Consider the following 25,253-nt stretch of genomic DNA (forward strand, 5'->3'; position numbering starts at 1 on the left):
CGGAAGGCTCTTGTCTTTTTATAATGACCTTATTGCGGATTACTAACGTGGCCGGAGTTGCCATGTGAATTAAGTAACTTGGTACAGTATTGGGTTTGCTGGCCCTTTTGACATCTATCAACAATTAAATGTGCCAACAAAGAAGATTCTTTAAATGTGGACTGCTTCAAAGCACTACTGGCTCCTTTCAGTTGATATGATTATTAGTTGAAAAGAAACGTAAACTGGAAGCACGCTAACCAAATGACCTGTTGTCTGGACAGGTGAGGACTTTTGCACCAATTAATAGAAGGCTTGACCAGTGCAAGAAATGATGTGTTATGAGTGATTTCTATCAAAAGTGAAATCTCCTAGAGAAAGAGGAACCACGGTAGCGCTGAGGTGTGGTAGCAAAGAATGCATTGGAAATTCAACCCTTGATATCCAGTAACGAGTCCCGGATGGAAGAGAAGGAATCACATAATAGCATTCATCTTTCTTAATGGATGCCCGATCTATTAGTGTTAATGTTCGTTCCTTTGTCTAGGAAGAACATTGTTTGCGAATAATAATCACTCGCTTCGTGACAGGTACGTGGTTTATCAAAAAGTTCTCAACCCATGACCTTTCTTTGTGTTAATGTTCGTTCTTTTGTCTAATAAGAATAATGTTCGCTGATATTCACTCCCTTCGCAACAGGTACGTGGTAAGGTTATATAAAGAAGTTCTCAGCCCATGACTGCCACCCAGAGTCCGATATATTCCAACATCAAAATCTCGAACCTCCCAAAAGATTCCTGAAATGTCTACAACTCGACCACAAAACAATTCAACACCTCATAAGGTAGTCAAACCTTACACCGCAAAATGCACTCTCAAAAATATACGCGAGTTTATGGGCCGATCTTTCGATGCCACAGGCGAGCCTATCAACAAGAGATTTGTGATGCAAGTGTCTGAATGCTGTATGACGGAGCATCATCAATACAGTGAGGTCGTAGAGGAGGATGAATTCAAAACTTCAAAATGTCCTCAGTGTTGGCTCCAGGTTCGTTACATTGAAAGGAAAGTCCAACAAGATGGCACACAAATATATGTGTTTGTGGATTTACCAGCGACCAGCAATGCCACCGTTTGAAAGGCATCTACGTGGAGTTTAAGAGCTGACAACGGATTGGGGTATAGAGCTTAGGAAGTCTGTTTGAAGGAAGTCTGGTTGAAGGAGAATATCGACATATAGGTAAATAGATACTGCTTTGATAGGTGATAGCCTCTTAGTGGACCCCTTGAGCACTTGCGTGGAATTGGATGTATTACAAATGAAATTGAATAAAGCTGGTCGAAAGGAGTTATGGGTTCATGGAAGGGAGGACAGTATATATGGCTAATTGGTTTACGAAATCTTTTACTAATTGATTGAGAGTCGTGATAGAATCTTAGAGGTACGAAATAAAGTGTGAATCCAACATGTGATAGTTCTCGCCCTTAGAGAATTCAAGGAAATATGAAAGCATGTGAAAGCTGAAGACAACAGTGTATTCTGTTTACCTAATGATATATTAGGAGAGAAAGTCCTCTCAATATCGCCTGAAACTGCCTCAATTTTACGTCTACTGTTTTCAAAAGTGTTAATCAGTCAAAATGCGACCGATGTAAATTTTACAGAAGTACACTGAAGATTAGTTATCACATAAACAGACCACCGGTAACGCAGATCCATGTGTAAATTTGTTCACTAGGTGTGTGATAGGAATGGCATAGGGTCAAAGAACAGATGCAAAGGGAACTACAGATGAAGGAACAGAGTATATGCGTATGACAGGTCTGCGACTGTGAGTATGAAGTGTGAAATGATGAATTTGTAGTAGAACATTCATCAACCCCTCCAGCTCCTATGATTCGAGTATGCCAACCTGATAGAACATCACAATATGGTTCATGAATCAGCATCGAGAATCAAGCAAAATTTAGGCATTACCCGTGGTGGTAGACAGAACCTCCTGGATAACGTTTTAGAAACTACCAATTGAAGAGGGACTACAACCAGACCGCCACGCTTTCTGTTCGCACGAACGTTTCGAACAACCATCATGTCTTCAAGTTCATCCCAACGTTCCACAGCAAAGTCCCAATGTGCTTTTTAAAATTGCATCCCACTACCGAATGAAAATTCGTCAGAAACAGATGCCAAGATACCCCGAATGTGTTATTGAGATAGACGGTAAAGATAAGCACGTCAAGGGGAATTTCAGATTCGACACTTCCAGCGTTTGCAAGCAGCGATGGGACCCCAAGACTTTAGTGTTTTCGATTCGCACATTAACAGAGACGAAATCATATCCCCAGTGTGGAGGTCCGGTCAAACCTGCTAGGTGCAACGAGAATGCAGGGAAAATGGAATATGTGTCTGAAATTCCGCGCCAGATCACCTTAGAGGTTTTCATGAAGAGTTTCTTTCGTAAAGGAGAGGAAAGACGGTAGATGGATAACGACTGAGATTTGTCGGTAGGAGAGAACGAATAGATACACAGCCAAACCTTGAATGGAAATGAAAAACTGTTGCGAAGGTGAGATTGCGTTTTGGAAAAGAAAATTTTGGCATAAAACAAGGAACATCACACTATTAGAAAGCCATAATACCTGAAAACATTTACTCTGCACACTCATATGGTGCTATAATCATAACACCACGGTCCAACGGAAAATTCCTTTCAATATATCATTTATGGAATGCGCGTACCACCATGACGAGGCGATATACGACTTCATGAAGAGAATCTGAATCACACTTTCAAAAAGAAAACACCGACATCTCTGAGACAAAATCATCTGAGGCACATGGAGTGGCTCAAATTAACACGTGTGAGTATACCACCATGCTTCGCATAGCCGAGGAGTCCATATGTTGTGATAGTATTGAAAATAGTTTGAATTGTTCTAAAGATATACGAAAGACCATGTGCCTCCATGATGAGTGAGTTGATTTGCAATGTTTTGAACAGGGTCAGGTTAAAGGAGCCAAACAATGGTGTCGATTTCTTTGTATCGAGTAATCTTTGATTTTACAATAAAGAGAACTCATTATGAGTAAGACAAGATATCAAAAAAATACCCCAGTGGTATATGAATCGCCTTCTCAAATTCGAATCCAACTTTCCTTCCTCCTGAATCATCCCAAAAAGCTTTAAGCTATCCCAAAAATCCAACCATGTCAGAGCAGTCTCAAGTCAGCACTTTAAAAATGGTGATACCTCCAACGTCGTCATCTGTCCTTGATACAAAAAATCGAGAGATATACACAGATGATTACCCCGGTTGTGTAATCAAAATGGAAGGCCATTACGACGATCTCACCTGGTTCTTCGGAACTCCCAAAAAGGTATCCTGCTTAATTTATGTTTGTAAAGAATTCAAGCACGCTATAAAAGGAGCATCCGTTGCTGTAAAGGACGAAAGGAAAGCTAAGAAGTGCCCTCTGTGTCCACGCTCGGCTCCGGTTCGATACCTTGAACGGGCGAAAGGTGAATCCGGTTGGGTCTGAGCGTTTTGTAAAGAGAACTAGAGTGTGGCTACAATGGATGAGGAAATTATGATTAGTCTTGGGGGTCGAGAGTTGTCGCATTTGGTAAGCTTCTTTCCTCCCCCACTGTATGCTCTCAATCTCTCATCAGTTTCATTGAGCACGACCCAAAGCTCTTCTTACCTACTTGCTCTATCACTCCCCTTCATTACTGCCACTTGCTCACGAAATCTGCCTTCTCTCTCTAAGTCATCTGAAAATCCTGACTACTGCGACAACAAATCGAAATATTACTAGGACATACCAACGTGCTCTTTCCAATACAAAATGATGTGATAGTACCCTATATTACGACTGTGCAGTGGGCGACAAACTTGGAGATAAGTGCAACACTGACTACTTTAGTCAACGAGTCATCAGCCTTGAACTCATATCGTGCAACTATATTGTTACTGTGCTTCTCACTCGCACTAACAATCTTGTTATCGAAAAGTGAATTAACTCCACTGCTTACTCAGCCCGAAGAAAGCCGATATGAGTATTCCAATTGTTTTATGAATGAGACCATAGTAGTATATAAAGTCTCTTCTCATACCGAATCCTTACTTCTCTTCTTTCCTCACCAAAGAGTTATTATCAACTATCGTAGAGATCCAACTATGTCTTCCAACAAGCAGCATGCCTCCACTCCGGAAACAGAGTCACCTCTCTCATCATCCACCCTCGTTGGTAACAAAGAGCGAGAAATATACGCAGAAGATTACCCCGGCTGTGTAATCAAAATGCACGGCGGACACACGATCGAAAAAGTCTTTTCAAAAAACAAAGAGATATCCTGCTTAGAGTACGTCTGCTCAAAATCCGACGGTCATAAAGTCAGCAAGATAGATAGTGTTCCTGTGGAGGACGAGAAGAAAGTCAAGAAGTGTCCTGTATGTCGCCGTCCGGGCCCGGCCCGGTACGTTGTAAAGTGTGCAAGAATGGACAATGGTGAAGCTGGATGGCTCTTTTCCAAAGAGAAATTAAAATACCTTGAGCTTGAGAGTATTTAGCTCACGAGGGCTGGCGTACGACGTCTGCGGATGGTGGAAGTGGTTTATGGGTGAGATATTGAGTAATGAATTTGGTGGACAGGTGTGTGACCACTATTACTGGACTGTAATCGAATCTTTTTTAGAGTAAAGCGCGACAAAGGATATACATGGATAGGCTAGAGAGATCACAAGTGGCTATGGGATATAAAATGTAATTGGAGTTGCTGGACTGGGAATTGGAAGAATGTCTTGGTGTGTTCGGGGAGGATTGGGATATAATCGTGGGACCGGATATCAGTGAATCTACATATGTTTACGGACGGAGATTATGTTTTCAACCCGACTCACTCAAACCCATATATCAACTCATGTAGATCTCTAATAGGCTCTTGAACCCCGCATGAATAAGAAACGCACGCTAGTAATCCCAGAAAATTAGTGACGCAGCTTCACAAAAAGTCGGAAAAGCAACCGAATCATTCCCCTATTTCACCAGAACTTTACCGCACCAAACTAAATCTCTATCTCGTTGATCGACCTTCCCCCAGAATCTTATTACTGTCATTCCTTATCATCTAATATTCCAGAGATCCAAACAGGGCCTCATCCAGCTAAGAAAAAATCAAACATGCCAGTGCGATTTTCCGAAGACAGATGTTTGACGACATACACAACATGCCAAATGTCATTCCTCAGCCCAACGTAGCAAAGCCTATGGCCAGTTAGCAGCATCTGAAATAGTATGACAGTAGCTTAAGTTGTGTTCATACAGGTGAGAGCAAGCACTAAGCTAGTTGTTCCGATGCATATATTAGCCGTCTTGAATTCCTATCATGTCATTGGCAGATTACTGTTCAAAGCACTGGAACTCTGTGAACTTACCTTTGATTCATGAACCAGCTTCATAAGTTAGTACAACCAAAGGTGACTACTTCAAGATTCTGTGAACACTAATAGTTCAGTGTTTTATAAAGAACCTTTACAGACCGAGAATCAAGTCTCCTTCTTTAATCGTCAAAGAAACATTTCAAATCTTCCCAAAGATCAAACAATGTCTTCCAACGAAATCCACACCTCCACTCAAGAATCAAGTTCACCTCCAGCATACGATGCTCCTCCCACTTACCAAAAAGATCACGAATACACCTCAAACCACCCCAGCTGCATCATCAAATTAGAACAAAAATACACCAAAGCCAAAAAAATGTTTTCTGCTTCGAAACCCCAAAAGATGTCCGTACAAACGCACATTTGCAAGGACAAAGGGGAGCAAGTGAGAGAAGTTCCCGTGCAAGAAGAAAAGAAGGTCAAATAAATCAAAAAGGTGTGACTTATGTCATCTGGCGAGGTTGGCTATGTGTTCTGTAAAAATCAATCAGGAAATTCTGGAAGAGAGTTTTACTAGTATGAGATGCTAGATGGGACGGAAAGGTGTGGTAGGGGATTTTGTGGGTGGGATATATCAAAATAGGTAACGTTTGAGTTGAGTGAGTGCGAGACGAAGATCCCACCGAACTGGACCGGAAACCAATTTTCGTAGATTAAAAGTACGGCTGACGATATATACGAACGGGCTAGAAAGATCGAGTGTGACAACCGGATAGACGATGAAAGCGTTGTCGAGGCGAACTCGGTGCTTCGATGATGATATAGAGTATTGTGGTGATAGCTGATATACATAATCAGAGGGTGAGTCGACGTAATAAGTGTCACTGTCAAAAAGGCTTTAAGACATGAAATATATGCTTTTCCATTCCTCAAATCTCCATGATATACGCTAAAAACAGTATCTTTCTCATCATCACCACCGCCCTGCCCCTCACACAATCCCACCCCTCATCTCACAAATCCCCTAACCCTCCTCCTCTCCTCCCTGCTCAGCACCCAAACCATCTCCATCTCCGCCCCCGCATCCCCATCAACCTCCACCCACTCATCCTCCTCCATATTAACCAACATACAAATCTGACTAACCCGCTGAAACAGATCGCGGACCCCATACCGTCCACCCCTCGCCACCACGCCCACAATCCCGCTGAAATCCCTCTCCATCCGACTCGCGCCCAGCGCATTCGTCTTCCCCGCAAAACTACTGACGATGCGTTTCTCCAGGACGCGCGCGAGATATTTCGCCGTTTCCTCGAGGAGGAGCGCGAACGGTTTGGGCGTCATGATGCGCTGGATGGGTTTCATGAGGGCGTCCCAGGCGTGTTCGAAGCGGCGGGTTACCTGGTCGGCGAGGGCGTCGGGGTCGTCTTCAGAGTCGTTTTCACGGGCTAGGTCGTCGAGGTCTTCTTGGGTGAGGGAGTAGTCGACGTCGTGGAAGGTGTCGCTCATGACGGGGCGGAGACGAGGACGGATGACGCGGTCGAGGAGGACTTTGATGCCGTCGAACATTAGTTCCGAGGATTTGGATTCGAATGATGTTTGGAGCATTTTGAGGGTGTTGATTACGAAGACGGAATCGTGGTCGAAGGGGAATTGCTCGTGGATGCCGGTTGAGGGGATGCCACCGTCGGGTGGTTGGAGTCGTGATGCGACGATTCGACCTATGTAGTCGTTGGAGACGTCGAGGGAGTTTATTAGGACGATGAAGGATATGATCTTATCTTCTGGAGGAAAGGCGCCTTGAATGGCAGCTTTTGGGTATGATTCGTCACGCATTTTGCGTTGGATCATCCCTATGAAATCTGTTCCCAGTATAACTCTTATGGTTGATACAACTGATCCAACAACATCTCTTTGAGAGGTCGAGAGTGATCTCTGAAGTACAGTGTTGACAATGTACATCACATCGTCTACTGGCGAGATAATAAAAGGAGGATTCCCATCTAATGTTCTCGACATGTTGAGGGATAATCCAGTTGGCGCCTCGTCCAGCTGAAAGGCCTTTTCCACAGAACGTCGGAAGAAAAATCCAGTCAACTGATTGAATGGATCTATAAGTCGGTTCGATATTTTTCGAATCAGCGCTGACTTGTGCAGTAAGTCCGGCATGACCAAAGGTTCTTCCGCGTCGGCTTCTGGATCCTGGGATAGCTTAGAGATGGCCTGCTGTAAGACTCCAGTCGGAGGACTTACTCTGCATTTTCCAGCCAAGAATCGCGAGTAGAGTGACCAGCGACCTAACATCATCGCCGCCTCATTCAACAGCGCATCGACTTCCTTCATATCTACCCCTTCATCCTCGCTCGTTCGACCATTAGCGCCACCTCCCACCGCAGGAGAATTCGTCCTCGCAGGAATAAAACTGTTCACAAGAAACGAGAACGGATAACTCTTAACATCCGTCAATCTCCTATCAACACTCCTCTCATCACCCCACGTATCCAATATAATCCCACCCTGAACATCCGCCTCAACCTGCAGTCGTTCAATAACCTTAACCATCTTCCCGACCCCATAATGCCTCTCCACCAGCTGTCCATGGTTCTCCACAATCTGCGCAATATGCTCGAACAGCCTCGTCAAAGCATTCGCATAAAAAAACCCATCCTGCGCACCCACCCCCTTGGTCCCCTCCTTCAAATTCCCCCTCGCCCGTCCCGCAACCCCCTGACAAACATACTTCCCATAAACATCCAACCCCGTATCCTCCCTCCCAATAAGCGGAAACAGCTTAAAAAACCGTGTGATACGCGCCCCATCCCCTTCCGCGGCCGCCTTCTCGAATTCCCGCAGGAACAACATACACAGACTCTCCTTCGCATTCTCGATCGTCACGCCCGGCGGATCAGGCACTTCCACGGATGGGACAATCGTCGCTGCGAACCGCCCGTCGATGATGTGTTCGGGTACTTTGCTCGCTCGTGCTATATACCCCGCTGCGGCTTCCCAGTCCTGCGTCGCGCCCATAGAGCCCACAACACCTTGCACACATGCTTTCAGCTCCGCGACCTGCTCAACCACGCCCAGCGTCTCCTCTACCCTCTTCTTCTCGAGATCCAGCGCCTTCACCTTGGAACTGAGGTGTGCAGCCGTAGTGGCCGCCGAATCAAGCATGCCATTGCTGATATCCCTCGTATGGATAACCTGTGTACCAAGATGCGCGCGGAGGAGATCGAGTCGTCCGAGTTCGCGCGAGAGGTCGGCTTGTGAGGAGATGAGGGTTTGGAGACGCGATGTTATGGCTGCGTCGCGGGTTTGGAGGGCGGAGAGAGAGGCTCGAATGGCGGTTAGGGTTGCGGATTCGGAAATGTCTGGAGTAGAGGATGGCGCGAGGAGGGAAGGGGAGGGAAGGGCGCCATTTGGGAGGCCGGTGGGAGGCATTGGCTTTGGTGAGGCATGGAGATGGTAATTGTGTTGGGCCTGACGGTTTCGCGGTGTCGAGCTTCAAGGTGGCATTATTTTGGGATTGTGGGGTTAAGCGAAGTTGCAGGGACGTATGTCATACGGTAGCAAATGCAATAATAGGTCTCAAGTTTAAGTCTGTGTGAATTTCATAATTATTCGAACCTCAAATGCTTCCTTAAGGTATGTTTGTACAATGTTCCCATAATGTACAGAGTCGGGAACTGCTATCTCATACAACCTGACTATATCCACTCCCCATCCTCCTCTTCCCCCTCGACTTCCAATACTTCCTCGCTTCGTCCGCCCAGAACACACTGCTGGCCAACATGATCAACCCAAGCAAGTCAAACAACCCCAACGCCTCTGTCTGGAACACCTCTTGTAACCATGGGAAATAGATAACCAAAATCTGGCCTCCCAAACTCAACGAAACCGCCCAATTAAACAGGGTATTGCTAAACAATCCAACCTCTCCCCGAAGAACGGATTTTGATTCCGAGCGGCAATTCAATGCATTGAACATGTCAAAAAGGACAAAACAGGTAAATGTCATGGTGGTGTCTCGTTTGGTGATTTCACCATCTGAGAGCATCTCGTGCGTGTATACTGCCATGGTACCGAGTGTGATGATTGTGGCAGAAGTCAGAACTCGAGTTATAAGAGGCCAGGTCAATGTTGGTGCGTTTCGTTTCCGCGGAGGACGCTTCATAACATCTGGATCAACGGGTTCCACGCCAAGCGACTGAGCCGGTGGACCATCCATGATGATATCTGAAAAGTGTTAGTTGAACTCATGCCACAAGTCAAGGAAATACTGACTGATCCATAAAATCTGCATCGCGTTAAGAGGATTTTTAAATCCCAAACACGTGCAGAGAAACACCAAGGTCAACGCAGCAGCACTGGTGCTGAGCTGGAAAGTAAGGAAATTTTGAATGTTGTAGAAGATTCCCTTTCCTTCCTCGATGGCATGGAGAATGGTTGAAAAGTCATCATCTGTCAAAATCATGTCTGCAGCCTCTTTGGCTACATCTGTGCCCTGCAAGCCCATAGAAATACCAATGTCAGCCTTTTTGAGAGCTGGTGCATCGTTGACACCATCACCTGTCATAGCAACAATGTCTCCACGAGCCTGTAGCGCGCGAATGATCTTCATCTTATGGTCTGGACTGGTTCGTGCAAAGATTGAGGTGTTTCCAATGGCTGCTTCCAACTCAACATCCGTCATCTCCTCGATCTCATGGCCACTTAAAACAGGCTTGACGGCCACTGATCGCGAGGTGTGCTCTCTGGGGGTTGCAATAGCCATTCCAAGTTTCTTTCCGATTGCCACGGCTGTAGTTTCGGCATCACCAGTGATCATAATGACTTTGACGCCACCTCTCATTAGTCTTCTGATGGAGCGTGTGACTCCAGGCCGGGGTGGGTCGCTCATTCCTACCAAGCCAGCAAACGTGAGTCCTTCGTAGACATCCTCGTTATGGGAGACCACAGGTTCCGCATTAGCAGTCTTTGGAGTGCTTAATGGTGTAAAAGACTTCGCGTGCTTTGCGACTGGTCCGCTAGCAAATCCTAATACGCGCAGCCCTTCTTCAGCCATCTTCTCTGCAGCATTCAGAACAGACTGCTTTCCAGCAGCGTCCAAAACCACTTCACGCCCGTCTTTAGTAAGGTAGGTATCGCATCTCTTAAGGATCCGATCTACAGCGCCTTTGATATATGCGACCTCGTTTGATTTGGAACCCCCTTCTTGTGATGTGTCACCAACTGTTACGCCCATCCATTTTCTTTCCGAACTGAATGGAGTCTCGCCGAGACGGTGACCCAAGCCTTCTCGAGCATCGTGTTCCTTGAAGCGGTCAAGCATATCTAGCATTGCAACGTCAGTAGGTTGGCCGACCCATCTGCTTCGAAGACCATGGGTAGGTGTGCGTCCCTGGGTTGATGAAAGTACGGCAATTGATGATTGAGACTGAGCATGGGAATTCAAGCGACTAAGTCTAGCATTATTTGCAATGTTGCCAATTCGAAGAATACGCAATGTGACAGCATCTCGCTTGGCTTCTTCATCTCCAGTTTCAATAGGAATAGGTTCGTCAGCATCAACGTGCCATAATTTAGTTGTTGTCATGTGATTCATTGTCAAGGTCCCTATCTACAATTAGTATGATTTCAAAATCCGAAACTCATTTACATACCGGTTTTGTCACTGCAAACAACATTTACAGACCCCAAAGTCTCCACACTAGGCATCTTTCGAACAATTGCGTGATGTCGAGCCATTCTATGCACGCCGAGGGCAAGAGTGACAGTTACAATGATAGGGAGACCTTCTGGGATAGCTGCGACAGCCAATGAAATAGAGATTGTGAAGATCTCCAGTAATTTCTTGCCTTGTAACCATCCAACTAATGAGATTATGCCAATAATCACAAACGAAGCTTGACTGAGCTGACTGCCTAGCGAGTCCATAGAAAGTTGAAGCGGTGTTCTTGGACTCTCTGTGTCTGTAACACTGGCAGCAATCGTACCAAAATGTGTATCCCCTCCCGTAGCGTATACAATTCCTTGACCGTGTCCAGACCTAACGAGCGTTCCCATGAATGCAATGTTGGTCGTACTGTTCAATTGAGTATCTACACCAACCGCGCCAGTTCCGGCAGAAGCATACGATGGTGATCCAGGAGGCTCGAGACTGGTTGCGCCAGAACGTAAATATGATTGCCGACTCTTCGCTTCCGCTGTGATCCTCACAGGTTCATTTTCTCCGGTCAGATTAGACTCGTCGATTGTAAGGTCGGTTGCCTTAGTGACTCGAATGTCGGCGGGTATGCGGTCTCCAGTTGTAAAAATTACCAAATCTCCTGGCACAAGCTGAGCCGCCATTACTTTGGTTGATGTTGCCTCTAGCCTAGCCTCTATATCAGCAGCAGATCCATTCATCAAGCCCTCCCTTTCCTGATCTTCATCCGAGTTTGGTGGCCATGTTGGAGTGCGCAGCGTTGCGGATCGCGTCTCTCCCCTTATCAGATGCGCATGATTTGGAACCAAATGGCTCAGAGCTTCAATCGACTTTTCTGACCGGTATTCTTGTATGAACCCCACTGCTACAACAATCGTCACTGCAACTGCAATGCTGACTGCATCGTCTTTGTTTCCAACAATTATTGAAGCCACCGCGGAGCAGAGCAAGAGAACAATTAGGGGTTCCTTGAATTGCTTTAAAAATCTTAGCCATAACGGTTCTGGTTCTTCGTGTGGGAGCTCGTTTGGACCTTGATCGTGTAATCGTGAAAGAGCTTCTGCAGGAGTGAGGCCGTTCGTGAGGGAGGTTTGCAGTCGCTGTGCAGTTTCGTTGGGAGACAAGGCAGCGAATTCATCTGCAATTGACTACACAGTGCATTAGTATTTGCTCTGTCACCGCCTAATAATTATTAATGACCTTTGCAACTGAAGACGTTGTCCGATTATGCCTGCTTCGGGATCTTGACCGAGACCTCGGTCGTGAAGGAGGTTCTGAGTTCGCGGCTTGTATTGTTGGCAAATTGGTCATTGGCAGCACGCTCCCTCCAGGGCTCGCCGACCGTGATATTCGAGGCCAAGCCATCGCGTCCGAATCCCCTCAATCGGCGCGCACTATCGCGAGCAGCAGCAAATGCTGGCGCCAACGTTGATCTCCTCCCCTCGCTGAGGCATGCGAATGCGGAAAAGGAGCTCGTGGGACAAAGGTTGGCGGATGTAGAGTCCACTTGAGGTTGGTCGCTCGAGTACGTGAGGATCGAAAGATTGCCGTGGAATTTTGTATGAAAGAAAAGCAGAAGTGAAGCTATTGATACAAATGTTTTCAATGTTTCCCCATACGGAGTACGTGGCCGTGATTTTGAGCCTCGACCAAATCTGTTTCAATGGTTGCAAAGCCCCTGCAAGCCAAACACTTGGACCTGCCCAGGTGCTGGATAAAAGGCTTGGCTGTACTCGCTAGTCCCCTGTTTGAGGAAGAATAGAACATTGAACAAGTGACAAGTGAGAGACCTCTGGACTCTGTTTCCGGCTCATCAATTCAAAGAAATGTTACATACGTTAAATTGCTGTACGTAAAACAAAGCAGCATCTAGCAAGTGTAAAAATCTAAAAAGCAGTAAACTGATATTGTGAGGGCTACGAAGCACACCAAATAGTATGTATGGCGAGGAGCATGAAATGCTGTTTTCCCAAGCTCAGACAGCATCAGGAACTGATTTTTGGGTTGACAGCTGTTACGATGGTATTGGAATTATAAAAATGTGTTTGGCTGATGATTTATTTGTAAACCATAGATTTTACTCACTTTATTCAAGTCGATTTAAAATGAGTTAGAAAACCAATAGAGTTCATATTGCAGAGAAAATTGTTGTTCAGCAGCTATATCAGTCCTCCAGTGCTTGTCGCCTTGATGCCTGATACCTGCCACCACATCTTCAAGGCACCAACTTGCAAAGTTTAGCGTCACTTCTCTCCCCAGCCACCTCTCTATTCCTCCCCACCATGCTTTTCCGTCATCACAACCATCCATCCATCTGAATTGCTTCACACTCGAATCGCTTTGTCGCTGCATCGCAGACAACATTGCTGCGACGCGACTCCAATTATCACTTTACATTACTCCCCGCGCGTGGTTGAGACTCCTTGCGACGAGTGCGCTCTTCTTCAGGAGCTAGACGCGGCCCGGTCCACAACATCATAACAATCCGACGCGCTCAACTTCGTTCATCTTGCACCACCACCACTTGTTTGCTCGACACAACCACGAATTTGCCTCGCCATTTGGCGCATATACACTCGAATATCCTTTGCTTAATATCATCATCGCAATCATGTTCTATTCGGAAACCCTCCTGTCGAAGACCGGCCCTCTCGCCAGGGTCTGGCTATCGGCCAATTTAGAGCGCAAGCTCTCGAAAAATCACATTTTGCAAGCAAGTGTCAAGGACAGCGTTGAGGCTATAGTAACACCGAACCAAGCTCCTATGGCTCTACGACTCAGCGGTCAACTTTTGCTCGGTGTAGTCAGAATTTATAGCCGGAAAGCACATTATCTGCTAGATGATTGCAATGAAGCATTGATCAAGATCAAGATGGTGAGCACCTCGATCTATAATTCCCGTCGGTTTACTGATCTATCTAGGCGTATCGTCTATCGGGTAACAACGATATTCCTGCGGGACTCCATATGCCATCGCGCGACGCGCTCATGCTTCCTGATGTCCTCACCGAGAGTGACAACCTCGAAATGCCACCAATGCCAGACGCGTCCTTCCTCTTCTCTCAGCTTGACGGTGATACGAACGCGACGCGAAAAGGCAGGTCTGCTAGTCGTGATTTGAACATGCCTGATGAGCTTTTGGGGAGCCAAATATACCTACCCGAAGATAACCGGAATGACGAGATTTTGGAACTTTTACCAATGGACGAGCTGGATCTGGGTATCGATTTTGGATTTCACGAGGAGGAGCCTAGTGTTGAAATGGGACGAGACGCTCCTGCTGCTCGTGGGGTTGAGGATGACTTACTTAGTGACTTGGGCATCGACCTCGAAACCGAGCTACCTGTGAAGGATACTGTTGAACCGGGAGATGACACTACTCTACAAATTGGCACTGGTGATGATAATGATCCTATGCATCTCAATACTGGAGGTGACGTCGAGATGATCGATATCTATGATCCACCAGATGTATCTGAGTTTGCCGCCGCGCCTGTTATCCGACCCGAACGTATATCCGAATCGCCGCTTTCAGATTACGATGAAACCGTCATCCAACAGGGAGAGATCAATCTTGGTGATCAAAGTTTGTTCGCTCCGGAGGAAGAAGTGGAAGAACCTACATTGCATGTCGCACCCCAAAGAGCCCGGAAGGTTAAGACCATCGAAGTCGACCAAGAAACTCTCATCTCAAGCAATGTTGTCAAAGAGCATCAGAGAAATCGAGAGAGGATTTTGAGGCCACAATCCTTTTTACCGCGCGATCAACAGCTTCTCGCTTTAATTGAAATGCAAAAGAATGGAGGCTTTATCTCGAACATTCTTGGCGACGGAAGAAGCATGGCCTGGGCTCCAGAGTTAAGAGGAATGCTGTCGATCGACGCAATTCGCAAGAACGGGGAACTCAAGCGGAAACGCGATAGTGGAGTGGCAGACATGGATATCGAGGACGAGCAAGGCCCACAGAAGTCACCACGTCTTGAAATTGGCGAAGAGGAAGAAGACTTCGGAGTTGAACTTGGAGATGCCGGGTTAGGACGCAAGAGCATGTCAGTCGCCCCTGATGGGACAATTATTGAAGTTGCCGGGGATGACGGAGGATACATGCCAAACCTGGATGAGGATGAGCACAATGCTACTGTCGGCTTAGAACCGGAATCACCTGCACCAAATTTCGATGAGACGACCGCACCTCTTGTGCACCCAGCCGACAGCGGGCCAGTATCCCTAGGCACAAAACATGCTGTTCATTTGCTTCGTGAACGATTTGGAGCTGAAGCTGCCGATAGCCCTGACAAACGAAAGAAGGCCAGTGTGCTCTTCCAGGACTTGTTGCCGGAACGTCAAACCTCTAGAGCGGATGCTACCAAGATGTTCTTCGAGGTCTTGGTTTTGGCTACGAAAGATGCAGTCAAAGTCGAGCAATCAGAGTCATTGCTGGGTGGTCCCATCAGAGTACGTGGCAAGAGAGGTCTATGGGGCGACTGGGCCGAGACTGGAGCTGGTGGTGAAATCGCCGAAGAAGATCTTGCTGCTGGTCCATCACATGGTCTGGAGCAATCGGCCGCCATTGCCGTCGGCGCATAATCTAATATCCAGTGCATGGGAGTCATATTTGTACCATAGATTTTGTTTTGCATGTTCAGGACAGACAGAGCGCTGTAACTGAACAGTGGCGTCACGGTTTGGCTTTACTTCGACGGACGGAAAACTAGGTGCTATCACGGCGTTCAGGGGCGTTGCTTGATATCCCAGGTCCCAATTTACTTATTACTGGGTGGCCAGTGGATGGATACGATAATGGTTCTAACTTGGTAGCATTAGTACAACGTATCTTAGCGACAGAGCGAGAATGAAAATTATATGTCACAAAACTAGCGCTACTTTTGCGAGCCTTGTCATTGTGCACGCCGGGATGTCAGATTCACGGGTCGGCGTTAGTGGCTTTGTTTAAGCTTCTAGACCTTTGTATTCGACAAAACCAACAACGTCGATTGGAGAACTACGACTACCTACCCATAGGTACCTAATCCGAAGGTAAACTGTCTGTGCCATCCTTATTCCCGTTTAGGTCACTTGAGACTGTCTAATGAGTGGCTGGATCGCTTTATCCTTGCAGCGGCTTCCGATATGCAGGTCGCGTAGTAATCAACAGGGTAAAAGAAGGGGTTCACTTACCTCACTTCCTTAAAATCTGGACGACATACAAAACATTAAATCCGACAGCTGGAGCTCTGAAAAGTATATTGAAGGAACGGTCGTGTTTGCCTAGATGGTCAACTTCGATGTTATCCGTGTAGACTCTTTGTGACCTGGATCTCGTCGAGCTGTCGTGTGAACGGGACATATTGGTGGCTTGAAGTCGGTCAGAACGGTGTTTGGAACTTTGAAGAACGAGAAACGATATCGACGCCCTGTCTGGCTCAACAGTACCTGAAGATAATCCATCTCGACGTGCCTTGCCATTTTTTGCGCTCGCCAACAACCTCTCTGCAGCCCTGACACCATGGTCAAGATGAGCAAAGACGGCCTCTTCAATTCCATTATGGAGAAGAAACTCTATCCTCGAGCTCACGAGAATCGGAAAAAGGTTTCGGATCCATCCTTCCAAGGACCGAGGAAAGCATTCCTATTAGCATCAGCCAAAAGTTTTGTTATGCTTCAAGTACTGTTTCTCGGCCTCTTCTCATACATCTTCGGAGCCATCTACCACCAAAGCAATCGCGTACATAACATCGAGATCTTGTTTGTTGATTATGATGGAGGGGCTGTAGGAAACAGTTTCCAGCAAGCATATCAGACACTCAAAGGGCCTAGCTTTCCAACCTTGATCCAGCGAACGCCCACCGAATATCCATCCGCCATAAATCAGATCCATCACGTCTGTAACGTAGACTACTGGGCATCCATCTACATCGCCAACGGTGCCTCTCAAAGAGTCGAAGCAGCTTTAACAGGACTTGGCTCCTCCCACAATCAAAGCGACATAGCCTACTACATCTGGAACGAAGCCCGCTACCCAGCGGTAGTCGACCAAGTCGTCTCCTCCACCCTCCTCCTCCTCTCTTCCACCGCGCGCATCATCTACGCCAAACAAAACTGGACAACCACAACCCTTTCCCCCACCGCCCACCAAACCTTCACCGACCCCTGGCACCTAACGTCCATAAACCTGCAACCCACCGCCCAAGGCGCGCGTCTCATCTACAACACCCTCGTCATCGTCTTCCTCCTCATCCAGCAATTCTTCTTCCTCGGCACCATCAACGCCCTCTACGATGCTTTCCAGATCTACACCCGTCTCAACCCACATCGTATCTTCTTCTTCCGCTGGATGCTCTCCGCGATCTACTGTCTCGTCGGCTCTCTCTGCGTCACTGGTGCCATCTGGGCTTTCCGTTCTGGCTGGCAGGTTAATGGAAACCAATTCGCGCTGACGTGGGTGAGTTTGTGGCTTTTCGCGCATGCGAATTTCCTCACTCTCGATGTGTTCACCGCGTGGGTACCGGCGCCTTTGGTTCCAATGGCACTTATAACATGGGTGGTACTGAACGTCGCGTCCGTCCTCCTCCCATTCGAACTCTCTAGCCCGTTCTACAAATGGGGTTACGCCGTCCCAGCACACTGCCTCTACAACACCCTCGTCGACATCTGGTCGCGCGGCTGCAACCCCGTACTCTACTACGCCCTCCCCGTCCTCTTCGCCTACGAAGTCTCCAGCAGTATCCTCTGCGCCATTGGGGTGCATCGACGCTGTCACTACGCAATGGTGAAAATGGATCAGGATGCGGAGGCGTTGCAGGTGAGGATTGATACCGCGTTGAAGTTTGAAAGGAATAAAATGAGGGAACAGAGGGAAGGTGGGGAGAGAAGGGAGAGTGTGGAGAGTATGAGGAGGGATAGGGAGGAGCTTGGGGTGGAGATTGAGAGGGAGATGACGAGATTGGAGAGGGAGAGGAGTAATACTACGGTTGTGGAGTTTGGGCCGAGTTTTGGTTATCATTAGGTGGTGTTGAGGGAGGAGAAATGGATTTGGGGGTGGGTGTTGCACGTGGAAAAGCGACCATTCCCCCCTGAGCTTGTCACTATTCGAACATCAGCATTTTCTCGGTTCAACATACCCAGCAACTTGAGCCTACTAATACGAAATTTAATTGGGAAAATCTCGATCTATCAAAATGATCAATTGATACGGCCAAGCTTAGCAATTGCTATCCGCTCTGTCCCGCGTTGCATATTGCTCGTTTTCAGCTTTGAGACTTTGATGTAAAAAGCATATCAAGGCCTCTGACGAAACAAGAGCAATGCTTCGATCAGAGGTTCATGTTAAGTTATTGTATTCTGGTGCGTCCATTAAATCCCAGCTTTAAATCTATAGATGTGTTAATATCATGGTAGCTATTTTCTTTGGGAATGAAGCATAACTTACAAATACCGAATAATGCTCTCCAACTCGAAATTTAACATAACTGAAAATATCAATCGGGCTCAGCTATAACAGTCATGAGTGCAAATGTGTCCGCATGGAAAAGGTCTCGAAATTTGCTATTCATCTCGAGAAACGACGCATCAAATGTCGAGTACATTTGCATACAGCGATTTGAGAGACTGTGTAGTCAATTTGCCGTTTAGATGAAGTTGATATTGAAACTCAAAATAGAAACTCAAAGTCTCGTCATCTACTTCCTACACTTGTACTCAACAAAACGCACCCCCGAAGAAGTCGCAAAAGATGTACACAATAGGAAACGACTCCAGTCCGTACACCATTACGGACTTCTTCAGCCTTGATACACATTGATGCATACAGTTTAACATTACCCAATCACACTTGGAAGAAAGTTGACGATCGGCCATCTAGTACTCACTGAAACCACCAAGCCGGCTCTCAACAGTCGGAAGAAAAGCATACTGAGGAGCCGAAATGCCCTACCACAAGCACCACACCAACGCAGTAATATTCCAGAAACCTCTCCAAACACTCCAATTAACATTCAATTCATCCATTCAAATTGCAGCATTCTACAAACCGGAGATGCGTCCACAGACGGAGGTCCGCTGCCGGTGTGGGGATAGCGCGGACCTCGCATCTCGACGACCATCGCCAACCTCAAATCGCGAGCAGACGGTGTCGATAACTTGCGATGTCCGGTTTTACAAGCAAAGGCTTCAATTAATGTTCGGAGGACCTAGAGGCCGGGCGGCCGTGAGGTTTGAAGGGGGAGGAGGATATATATATGGGTGGTTGAGTCGTTGGATTTAGAAAATCATCAACAAGCAATTCGCTCTTCTATACAATCCTCTAGACTCTACTACAAAACAAATCTTTAAGAATTCAAAATGGTCGCTTCAAACGGAACTGAGAATGGCGCCGCGCCAGCCCGAGGAGTCGCTGATATCCCAGGCCCATTGGGCATTGAATCCGCCAGCTTGAAAGGCAAAGTCGCTCTCGTCACAGGATCAGGTAAGTCACTCCATCAAATTCATTTCCACTGCAACTCGACTAACACATCCAGGCCGTGGTATCGGTCGCGAAATGGCCCTCGAGCTCGGACGTCGCGGCGCAAAAGTCGTCGTCAACTATGCCAACAGCTCCCAAGCCGCCGAAGAAGTCGTCGCCGCGATCAAGAAATCCGGCTCCGAAGCCGTGGCCTTCAAGGCCAACGTCTCGGTCGTCTCGGACATTGTCAGCCTCTTCGACCAGGCCGTCGCGCATTTCGGCGAGCTCAACATCGTCTGCTCGAACTCGGGCGTCGTGAGCTTCGGCCACATCGGCGATGTCGAGGAGGAGGAGTACGATCGTGTTATGAATATCAATACCCGTGGACAGTTTTTCGTTGCGAGGGAGGCGTATCGTCATTTGACTGTTGGCGGACGACTCATTTTGATGGGCAGTATTACCGGACAGGCAAAGGGTGTGCCAAAGCATACGCTTTACTCTGGGTCGAAGGGTGCTATTGAGACGTTCGTCAGGTGTATGGCTATTGGTATGTCCCAATTTCTACTTACTCTAGTAATGGTCGGAGCTAATTGGTTGCAGATATGGGTGACAAGAAAATCACAGTCAACTGCGTCGCTCCAGGTGGTATCAAGACGGACATGTACCAGAAAGTCTGCAGAGAGTATATTCCTAACGGAGAGAACCTTTCTGATGATCAGGTCGATGAGGTAATTCCCCTCCCGCTCCCTCTCTCTATCCCCATCTCATCCTCTTCACTCTATGTATCAATACTAATTCCTCCCCCAGTACGCAGCGACCTGGTCCCCCCTCCACCGCGTCGGTCTCCCCATCGACATCGCCCGCGTCGTCTGCTTCCTCGCCAGCCAGGACGGCGAGTGGATCAACGGAAAGGTTTTGGGTATTGATGGTGCTGCTTGCATGTAAATTAAAAAAAAAAAAAAAAAAAGAAGTGTTGGACTTGGGCGTATTAGTAAATTGAGAGTGAATAATGGAATTTCTTTTTTGTATGAAATCTCCCTTTTATGATGCGTTTGAGTGAGTGTGTGATTTTGGGAATTGTGGATTCGTGAATTACCTTGCTCATAGATACCTCCGCTCAACCAATAATCACCCTGACCTAAACGAGCTTGTAAGTTCAAGATTACCTAGGTAAGTTTGAGGATCTGCGGGACTAAGTGTGGCTTGGCACATGTTAGTAAACTGCCGTCTCGTACCTCGTACCGTGGTACGAAATACGAAGGACATCTCGTATTTCCTTTTGTGGGTTAGCTGGGGGGTTTGGGGTGTGGCTTAGATGGGTTTAAGTTTCCAGGGTTCAGGTTAGTTCTAAGGTCGATGGATGGATGGATCCAGGAACTTGGGTACGCTGAATAGGTGTGAGAAAACATAATTCAACTAAAGTACAAAAGAAAGCTAATGTGCCATAACGGCCGAAGGCAAAGTGCATTCTGCTTAATTTGGTATTTGAGCACCTATTCTCTCTATAGTGCTACAGCGCACAACTGTGTGTTAGTTGTGTTTTGATAATATATGGATATTTTTGGGTTATTATCTGTGGTCTTCTCCGCTAGTTGAGATGGCTTGACAGTGTAGTGTAAGAGAAATGAAATTACTAGGTGTACGGTAATACTATAAAGCAAGTTAACTCCATCGTATTACTACGGGAGATTACTTGCAGAATTGTATGCAAAGTCTGTTATTCTAGTGATTCTACTATCGTTTCTCGATATTTTGGTATGTTATATATAATTTATCTCGCTACTTTTGCGATTTTAAGGATAGTTAGCTATACCTAAGTACGTTTTAATCGCTTTAATTATTAAATTAAGTTAATAGATTTTGGTCTATTTTACTTTAATATTAGATTTAATTTTTTAAAAAAAAGCATTGTATATAATACGATAACTTGCATTTTAGCTAATATTTAGCTTTCTATTTACAACTTATCTACACATTTATCTTAATACATTGTGTCTATTCTCTCTCTCTCTTGACAATATAATGTCTACTCTCAATTCTCTATATATTCTACTTAAGAAGTTTCATAATACGTTTGTTAAAGCTTACCGAACTAAACGAATTCTATTTTACCAAGTTCGCGAATGCGCGTTATCCCGGATCTTGTGTACTTAATCCCGATTTCTTATAGAAGTTTGTAGATTATCGTACGAATTAAATTACTCGACGACTTACCGCGAACTCGTTGAAACAATTTAGCCTTGTCTAGATTCCCACCCACAAGACCCTTCTGTGTGCCATCTTACCGTATACTTAGATACCTCGTCAAGAGGTGACTTATAAGGAGATCGTTACTGACGTTGGAAAAATAAGAATGGGTACCGTAAAGTTACGTTTTGTGGAAAACCGGCTACAAAAGACGGGTCCTTGTACGGAAGGTACTTTTGGGTAGACATTTGCAGAAGGAGCGAACCTAATTACGACGGTCGGACAAAGCGAATAAAGGATTTATTGCTTTCTACGAGTAAGAGTTAGCGAAGATAATCTAACGTATCGACAGATTGAAGGAAGAAAATAAGGGGAATTTATAAGATGTGTATATTCTTTCTAGCCTCAAATAGTATATTCAAGAAAAGACTTCTTATAATAGAAAATTCAATTCAAAACATAGCTATCTTAAACTAAATAAAGACGGTTTAAATAGAAGTTTTCGGAATGTGCCATTTAAAGCTAGAAGGAACATCCTTAATTTAGAATTAATTTTAGCTTCTCTAGTAAATAATAGGCTAAATTTTAGTCGCCTTACTTCTAGTATAACGTGTGAAATAAAACACACGTTATAAAATTTAGTTAGAACTGTCTACTACTACTACTCCTACACTAAAATTAACTCCTTAATCTCGCTAAGTAAGTCAGGGTATTACTTTTCGGCGAAGAGCTAGTTTTCTAAGCGAAAGGCTAGGTATATAACATAGTAAAGTCGTTGTTTAGAAGTAAAATTCTAGCATAAAAAGTCCTCTTATTCTTTTCCTTGTTTTGTCTTTTTTCAATTTTCTTCAATTTTCTTTACTTTTCTCTTTTCTCTTTTTAGAAAGTCGGCGAACTTAAAAGCCCTCGAAACTTACTTTTTACAATATAAAATCTCATTATGAAAACACTGTAGCGTCTCTTTCTAATTTTCTACTGATCCTGTATTACTCATATGGTTCAATAGATGATTATTCTCTGGCATTCGCTGTACGATACATTCATTTGCACACGATAACGACGGAACGGGCCGTGAAGAAGTCTTCAATGAGATAATCCTTCGTGGGAATGATTAGCTGGGCAGATGTCTCGTCGAAGCCATATCAGCATCTCGAGATGCATCTTACTTTCCTAATATAAGCAGTCTCTATATGTGTAGTGCGTTCTCACGATGCTGTTGTTGTGCATCCAACCTTTTGCGATTGGTCGCCATCATGCATAGTTTCAGCTCAGCCACTCACTTCTGACCGCAGCTGAAAGAATATTCTGATCACATCTGCGTTCGATGCCGCTCTTTAATCTTGTTCTTCCTCAATTAATTTATTTTTCTGAACTAGCTTTCACCTCCGAGCGACATAACCGTCCAGAGTAGCAATGGATAGCTATCTATTCAAAGCAAATGTCGAGGATTGTAGGCAGGTGGTTGAAGCGACAAGTTACTTAGAGATGCTCTCATATTCCGTGAATATTTCTCTTCTTTGGAAAATTGCGCCTCTCAATGATATCACTAGGATCCGAGCTTCAATAGCGTTAAGGAGCATTTTTTGGACCTTGAGCATTTTGACGACTTCTTATATCAAAAGGTATGTTGCCCCGATCATATGTCAACCCTGCCACACTCTGGTTGTTACAGTTACATCTACTGATAATGAGAAAGGGGCAATTTGTCCGTGATGCATTGCCCCCTAATGTTACCCTAATAGCCGGAGTTCGACTAGTGTGAGTAGAAATTCTGCAATCGTGAAGAAGTTGATCGACTAACCGACCGGCGGGGAAGACTTCAACTCAACGCAAAGCATCCAGAAACCTTTGCGCCGCGTACACTTAGCCTAACAAGTAAGCAATATGTCGATATGGTTGAGGCTTTCCACCTTCCTCATAAGTCAATCGAGACATCGAGCTGTGTTGGTCCATTTTTCTGGTCAGCAGGAGATCACGATGAAGAGGATCCTCACTTAGGTCAGTGGACCTTCCTTACTATCTCTTATTCATACTAAACAAAGCTTAGATATTGTGCAACGCAAGAGTGACGTTCGGAAGAAGGGTTTCACTCGTGGCTGGGAAATCACTCTCAGCCACGAAATGAAAACTGGTATAACTACAGGCTTCTGTAAGGGAACGCCCAGTTCGGACCTCGTCGAGTGTATCAAACATTTCAAAGCATGCATGTCGGAGATCGGTCATCCTTTATTGTTGCCTATTATCATGGTCAGTCACGACTTGTCATCAGTGTCCGATATCAAGCAGCGGGATGCCCGGGACTGGCTCCGTAGGTTAGAGCACGCTATTTCGATGCGGATTAATTTTCAGGAGGAAGATGGCTATACCAGGGACGGTCTCGTTGATTTTGAGGCTATCAACAGAGACTTGGTGGAATGTCACTCCCAAGTGCTGTGGAAGCGTCCTGTCGCTTATTACCGCATCATCGACTCTATCAAAGATGCCACAGATGACTTTTATCACGACTCCTCTGACACGCAGAGGTGCTTGATGAAGAAGTTACAAGCTAGTCTTTTGTCTAGACTTACCTTTCATCACAAAAAGTTAGAAGGCGCTGAGACTTTTGCAGATACGACGATGCAAAGACTTGAGATACAGCGCAATGCGGTAAGCTTGTCTTGCTACGATCTTCTCACAAACTCATTGCTTTATAGTTGTATAATGTTATGGCCCAAAAAGAGAGCAAGCTAAACTTCCATATGGCGGCTGACCAGAAGAAAATCGCGTACATGAGTAAACGAGACGCAACAACGATGAAAGTCATCTCTCTTGGGGGGCTCCCGGAGGACAAAATAAGTGGCAGACCGTGCGCACTACCTAAAAGTATAATACTTATTTACTCTTACTTTTACAACTTTAGCCCTAGATATTATATAATAAAAAGTTTATAAATATATAACCTAAGTATTTCTTGTTATATATACGAAGTTTAAGAAGATTTGTTAGAGGTTTTCGTTGTTAATTATATTATCGAAAAGTAGGTGTCGCATAACCTCTCGCTTCCTGTCTGCCACTTATTTTCTCCTCCGGGAGGGGGGGCATTGTTTTTACCAGGTGCTTATCTAGCGGTAATGAAAGATCACGTCCACGGAATTTGTCAGCAGGTCTAACACGTAAACAGTCAATATTTTCAACAACATTTTTCTCTTTCAAAGACGCAGCCACCATCTCCTCCGCTGTATCTCCCAATTTCTGGCTTTATTGGGCTGTGACCATTCCTGTCACTGCTATCATTGTTGGGATTTGGTATCTATGGGAAAAGCAAAGAGCAGCAAGATATGAGGAGGAAGATAGTGACCTCGAAAAGAACATTGAGCAGATGGAGAGAGATATAATGGCGAGGATGAGACAGAGAACGATGAGCAAAATTCGCACATGGGATACGAGGGTAAAGCGCAAGGAAGAACTTGCTAATGATCCGGACAACGATTATGGTGCTCTTCAGGCACCAAAGAGGATGTTTACCAGTCTTCTGACTGTTCCTACTTTCTCTAACTAGTGTCTTGCTTTGGCCAACCT

The 25,253-nt window shown here is 45.7% G+C and overlaps 8 protein-coding genes across 8 annotated transcripts; 6 read left to right on the top strand and 2 right to left on the bottom strand.

Moving 5' to 3' along the window:
- Positions 1-4,158: 4,158 nt before the first annotated feature.
- On the top strand, positions 4,159-4,551 carry GLAREA_02249 (uncharacterized protein; the record flags this gene model as incomplete). The annotated part of the gene is made up of 1 exon (XM_008089465.1): positions 4,159-4,551. One exon carries the CDS (start codon positions 4,159-4,161, stop codon positions 4,549-4,551), a length of 393 nt encoding a protein of 130 aa, XP_008087656.1.
- A 1,033-nt stretch (positions 4,552-5,584) lies between these two features.
- On the top strand, positions 5,585-5,848 carry GLAREA_02250 (uncharacterized protein; the record flags this gene model as incomplete). Its single annotated transcript, XM_008089466.1, has 1 exon — positions 5,585-5,848. The coding sequence occupies one exon, from the start codon at positions 5,585-5,587 to the stop codon at positions 5,846-5,848; it is 264 nt and encodes an 87-aa protein (XP_008087657.1).
- A 521-nt stretch (positions 5,849-6,369) lies between these two features.
- Positions 6,370-8,802, bottom strand: GLAREA_02251 (uncharacterized protein; the record flags this gene model as incomplete). Its single annotated transcript, XM_008089467.1, has 1 exon — positions 6,370-8,802. One exon carries the CDS (start codon positions 8,800-8,802, stop codon positions 6,370-6,372), a length of 2,433 nt encoding a protein of 810 aa, XP_008087658.1.
- Positions 8,803-9,055: 253 nt separating this feature from the next.
- GLAREA_02252 (Calcium ATPase, transmembrane M) lies at positions 9,056-12,433 on the bottom strand (the record flags this gene model as incomplete). The annotated part of the gene is made up of 4 exons (XM_008089468.1): positions 9,056-9,597; positions 9,646-10,977; positions 11,025-12,216; positions 12,269-12,433. The coding sequence occupies 4 exons, from the start codon at positions 12,431-12,433 to the stop codon at positions 9,056-9,058; spliced, it is 3,231 nt and encodes a 1,076-aa protein (XP_008087659.1).
- A 1,246-nt stretch (positions 12,434-13,679) lies between these two features.
- On the top strand, positions 13,680-15,655 carry GLAREA_02253 (Winged helix DNA-binding protein; the record flags this gene model as incomplete). Its single annotated transcript, XM_008089469.1, has 2 exons — positions 13,680-13,943; positions 13,991-15,655. 2 exons carry the CDS (start codon positions 13,680-13,682, stop codon positions 15,653-15,655), a joined length of 1,929 nt encoding a protein of 642 aa, XP_008087660.1.
- A 919-nt stretch (positions 15,656-16,574) lies between these two features.
- Positions 16,575-18,074, top strand: GLAREA_02254 (uncharacterized protein; the record flags this gene model as incomplete). Its single annotated transcript, XM_008089470.1, has 1 exon — positions 16,575-18,074. One exon carries the CDS (start codon positions 16,575-16,577, stop codon positions 18,072-18,074), a length of 1,500 nt encoding a protein of 499 aa, XP_008087661.1.
- Positions 18,075-19,408: 1,334 nt separating this feature from the next.
- On the top strand, positions 19,409-20,453 carry GLAREA_02255 (NAD(P)-binding Rossmann-fold containing protein; the record flags this gene model as incomplete). Its single annotated transcript, XM_008089471.1, has 4 exons — positions 19,409-19,532; positions 19,585-20,055; positions 20,109-20,236; positions 20,316-20,453. The coding sequence occupies 4 exons, from the start codon at positions 19,409-19,411 to the stop codon at positions 20,451-20,453; spliced, it is 861 nt and encodes a 286-aa protein (XP_008087662.1).
- A 3,134-nt stretch (positions 20,454-23,587) lies between these two features.
- Positions 23,588-25,233, top strand: GLAREA_02256 (uncharacterized protein; the record flags this gene model as incomplete). Its single annotated transcript, XM_008089472.1, has 3 exons — positions 23,588-23,693; positions 23,743-24,341; positions 24,856-25,233. 3 exons carry the CDS (start codon positions 23,588-23,590, stop codon positions 25,231-25,233), a joined length of 1,083 nt encoding a protein of 360 aa, XP_008087663.1.
- Positions 25,234-25,253: the final 20 nt, after the last annotated feature.

The sequence above is a fragment of the Glarea lozoyensis genome, assembly GCF_000409485.1.
Source record: "Glarea lozoyensis ATCC 20868 chromosome Unknown GLAREA7, whole genome shotgun sequence".
Classification (NCBI taxonomy): Eukaryota; Fungi; Ascomycota; class Leotiomycetes; order Helotiales; family Helotiaceae; genus Glarea; species Glarea lozoyensis.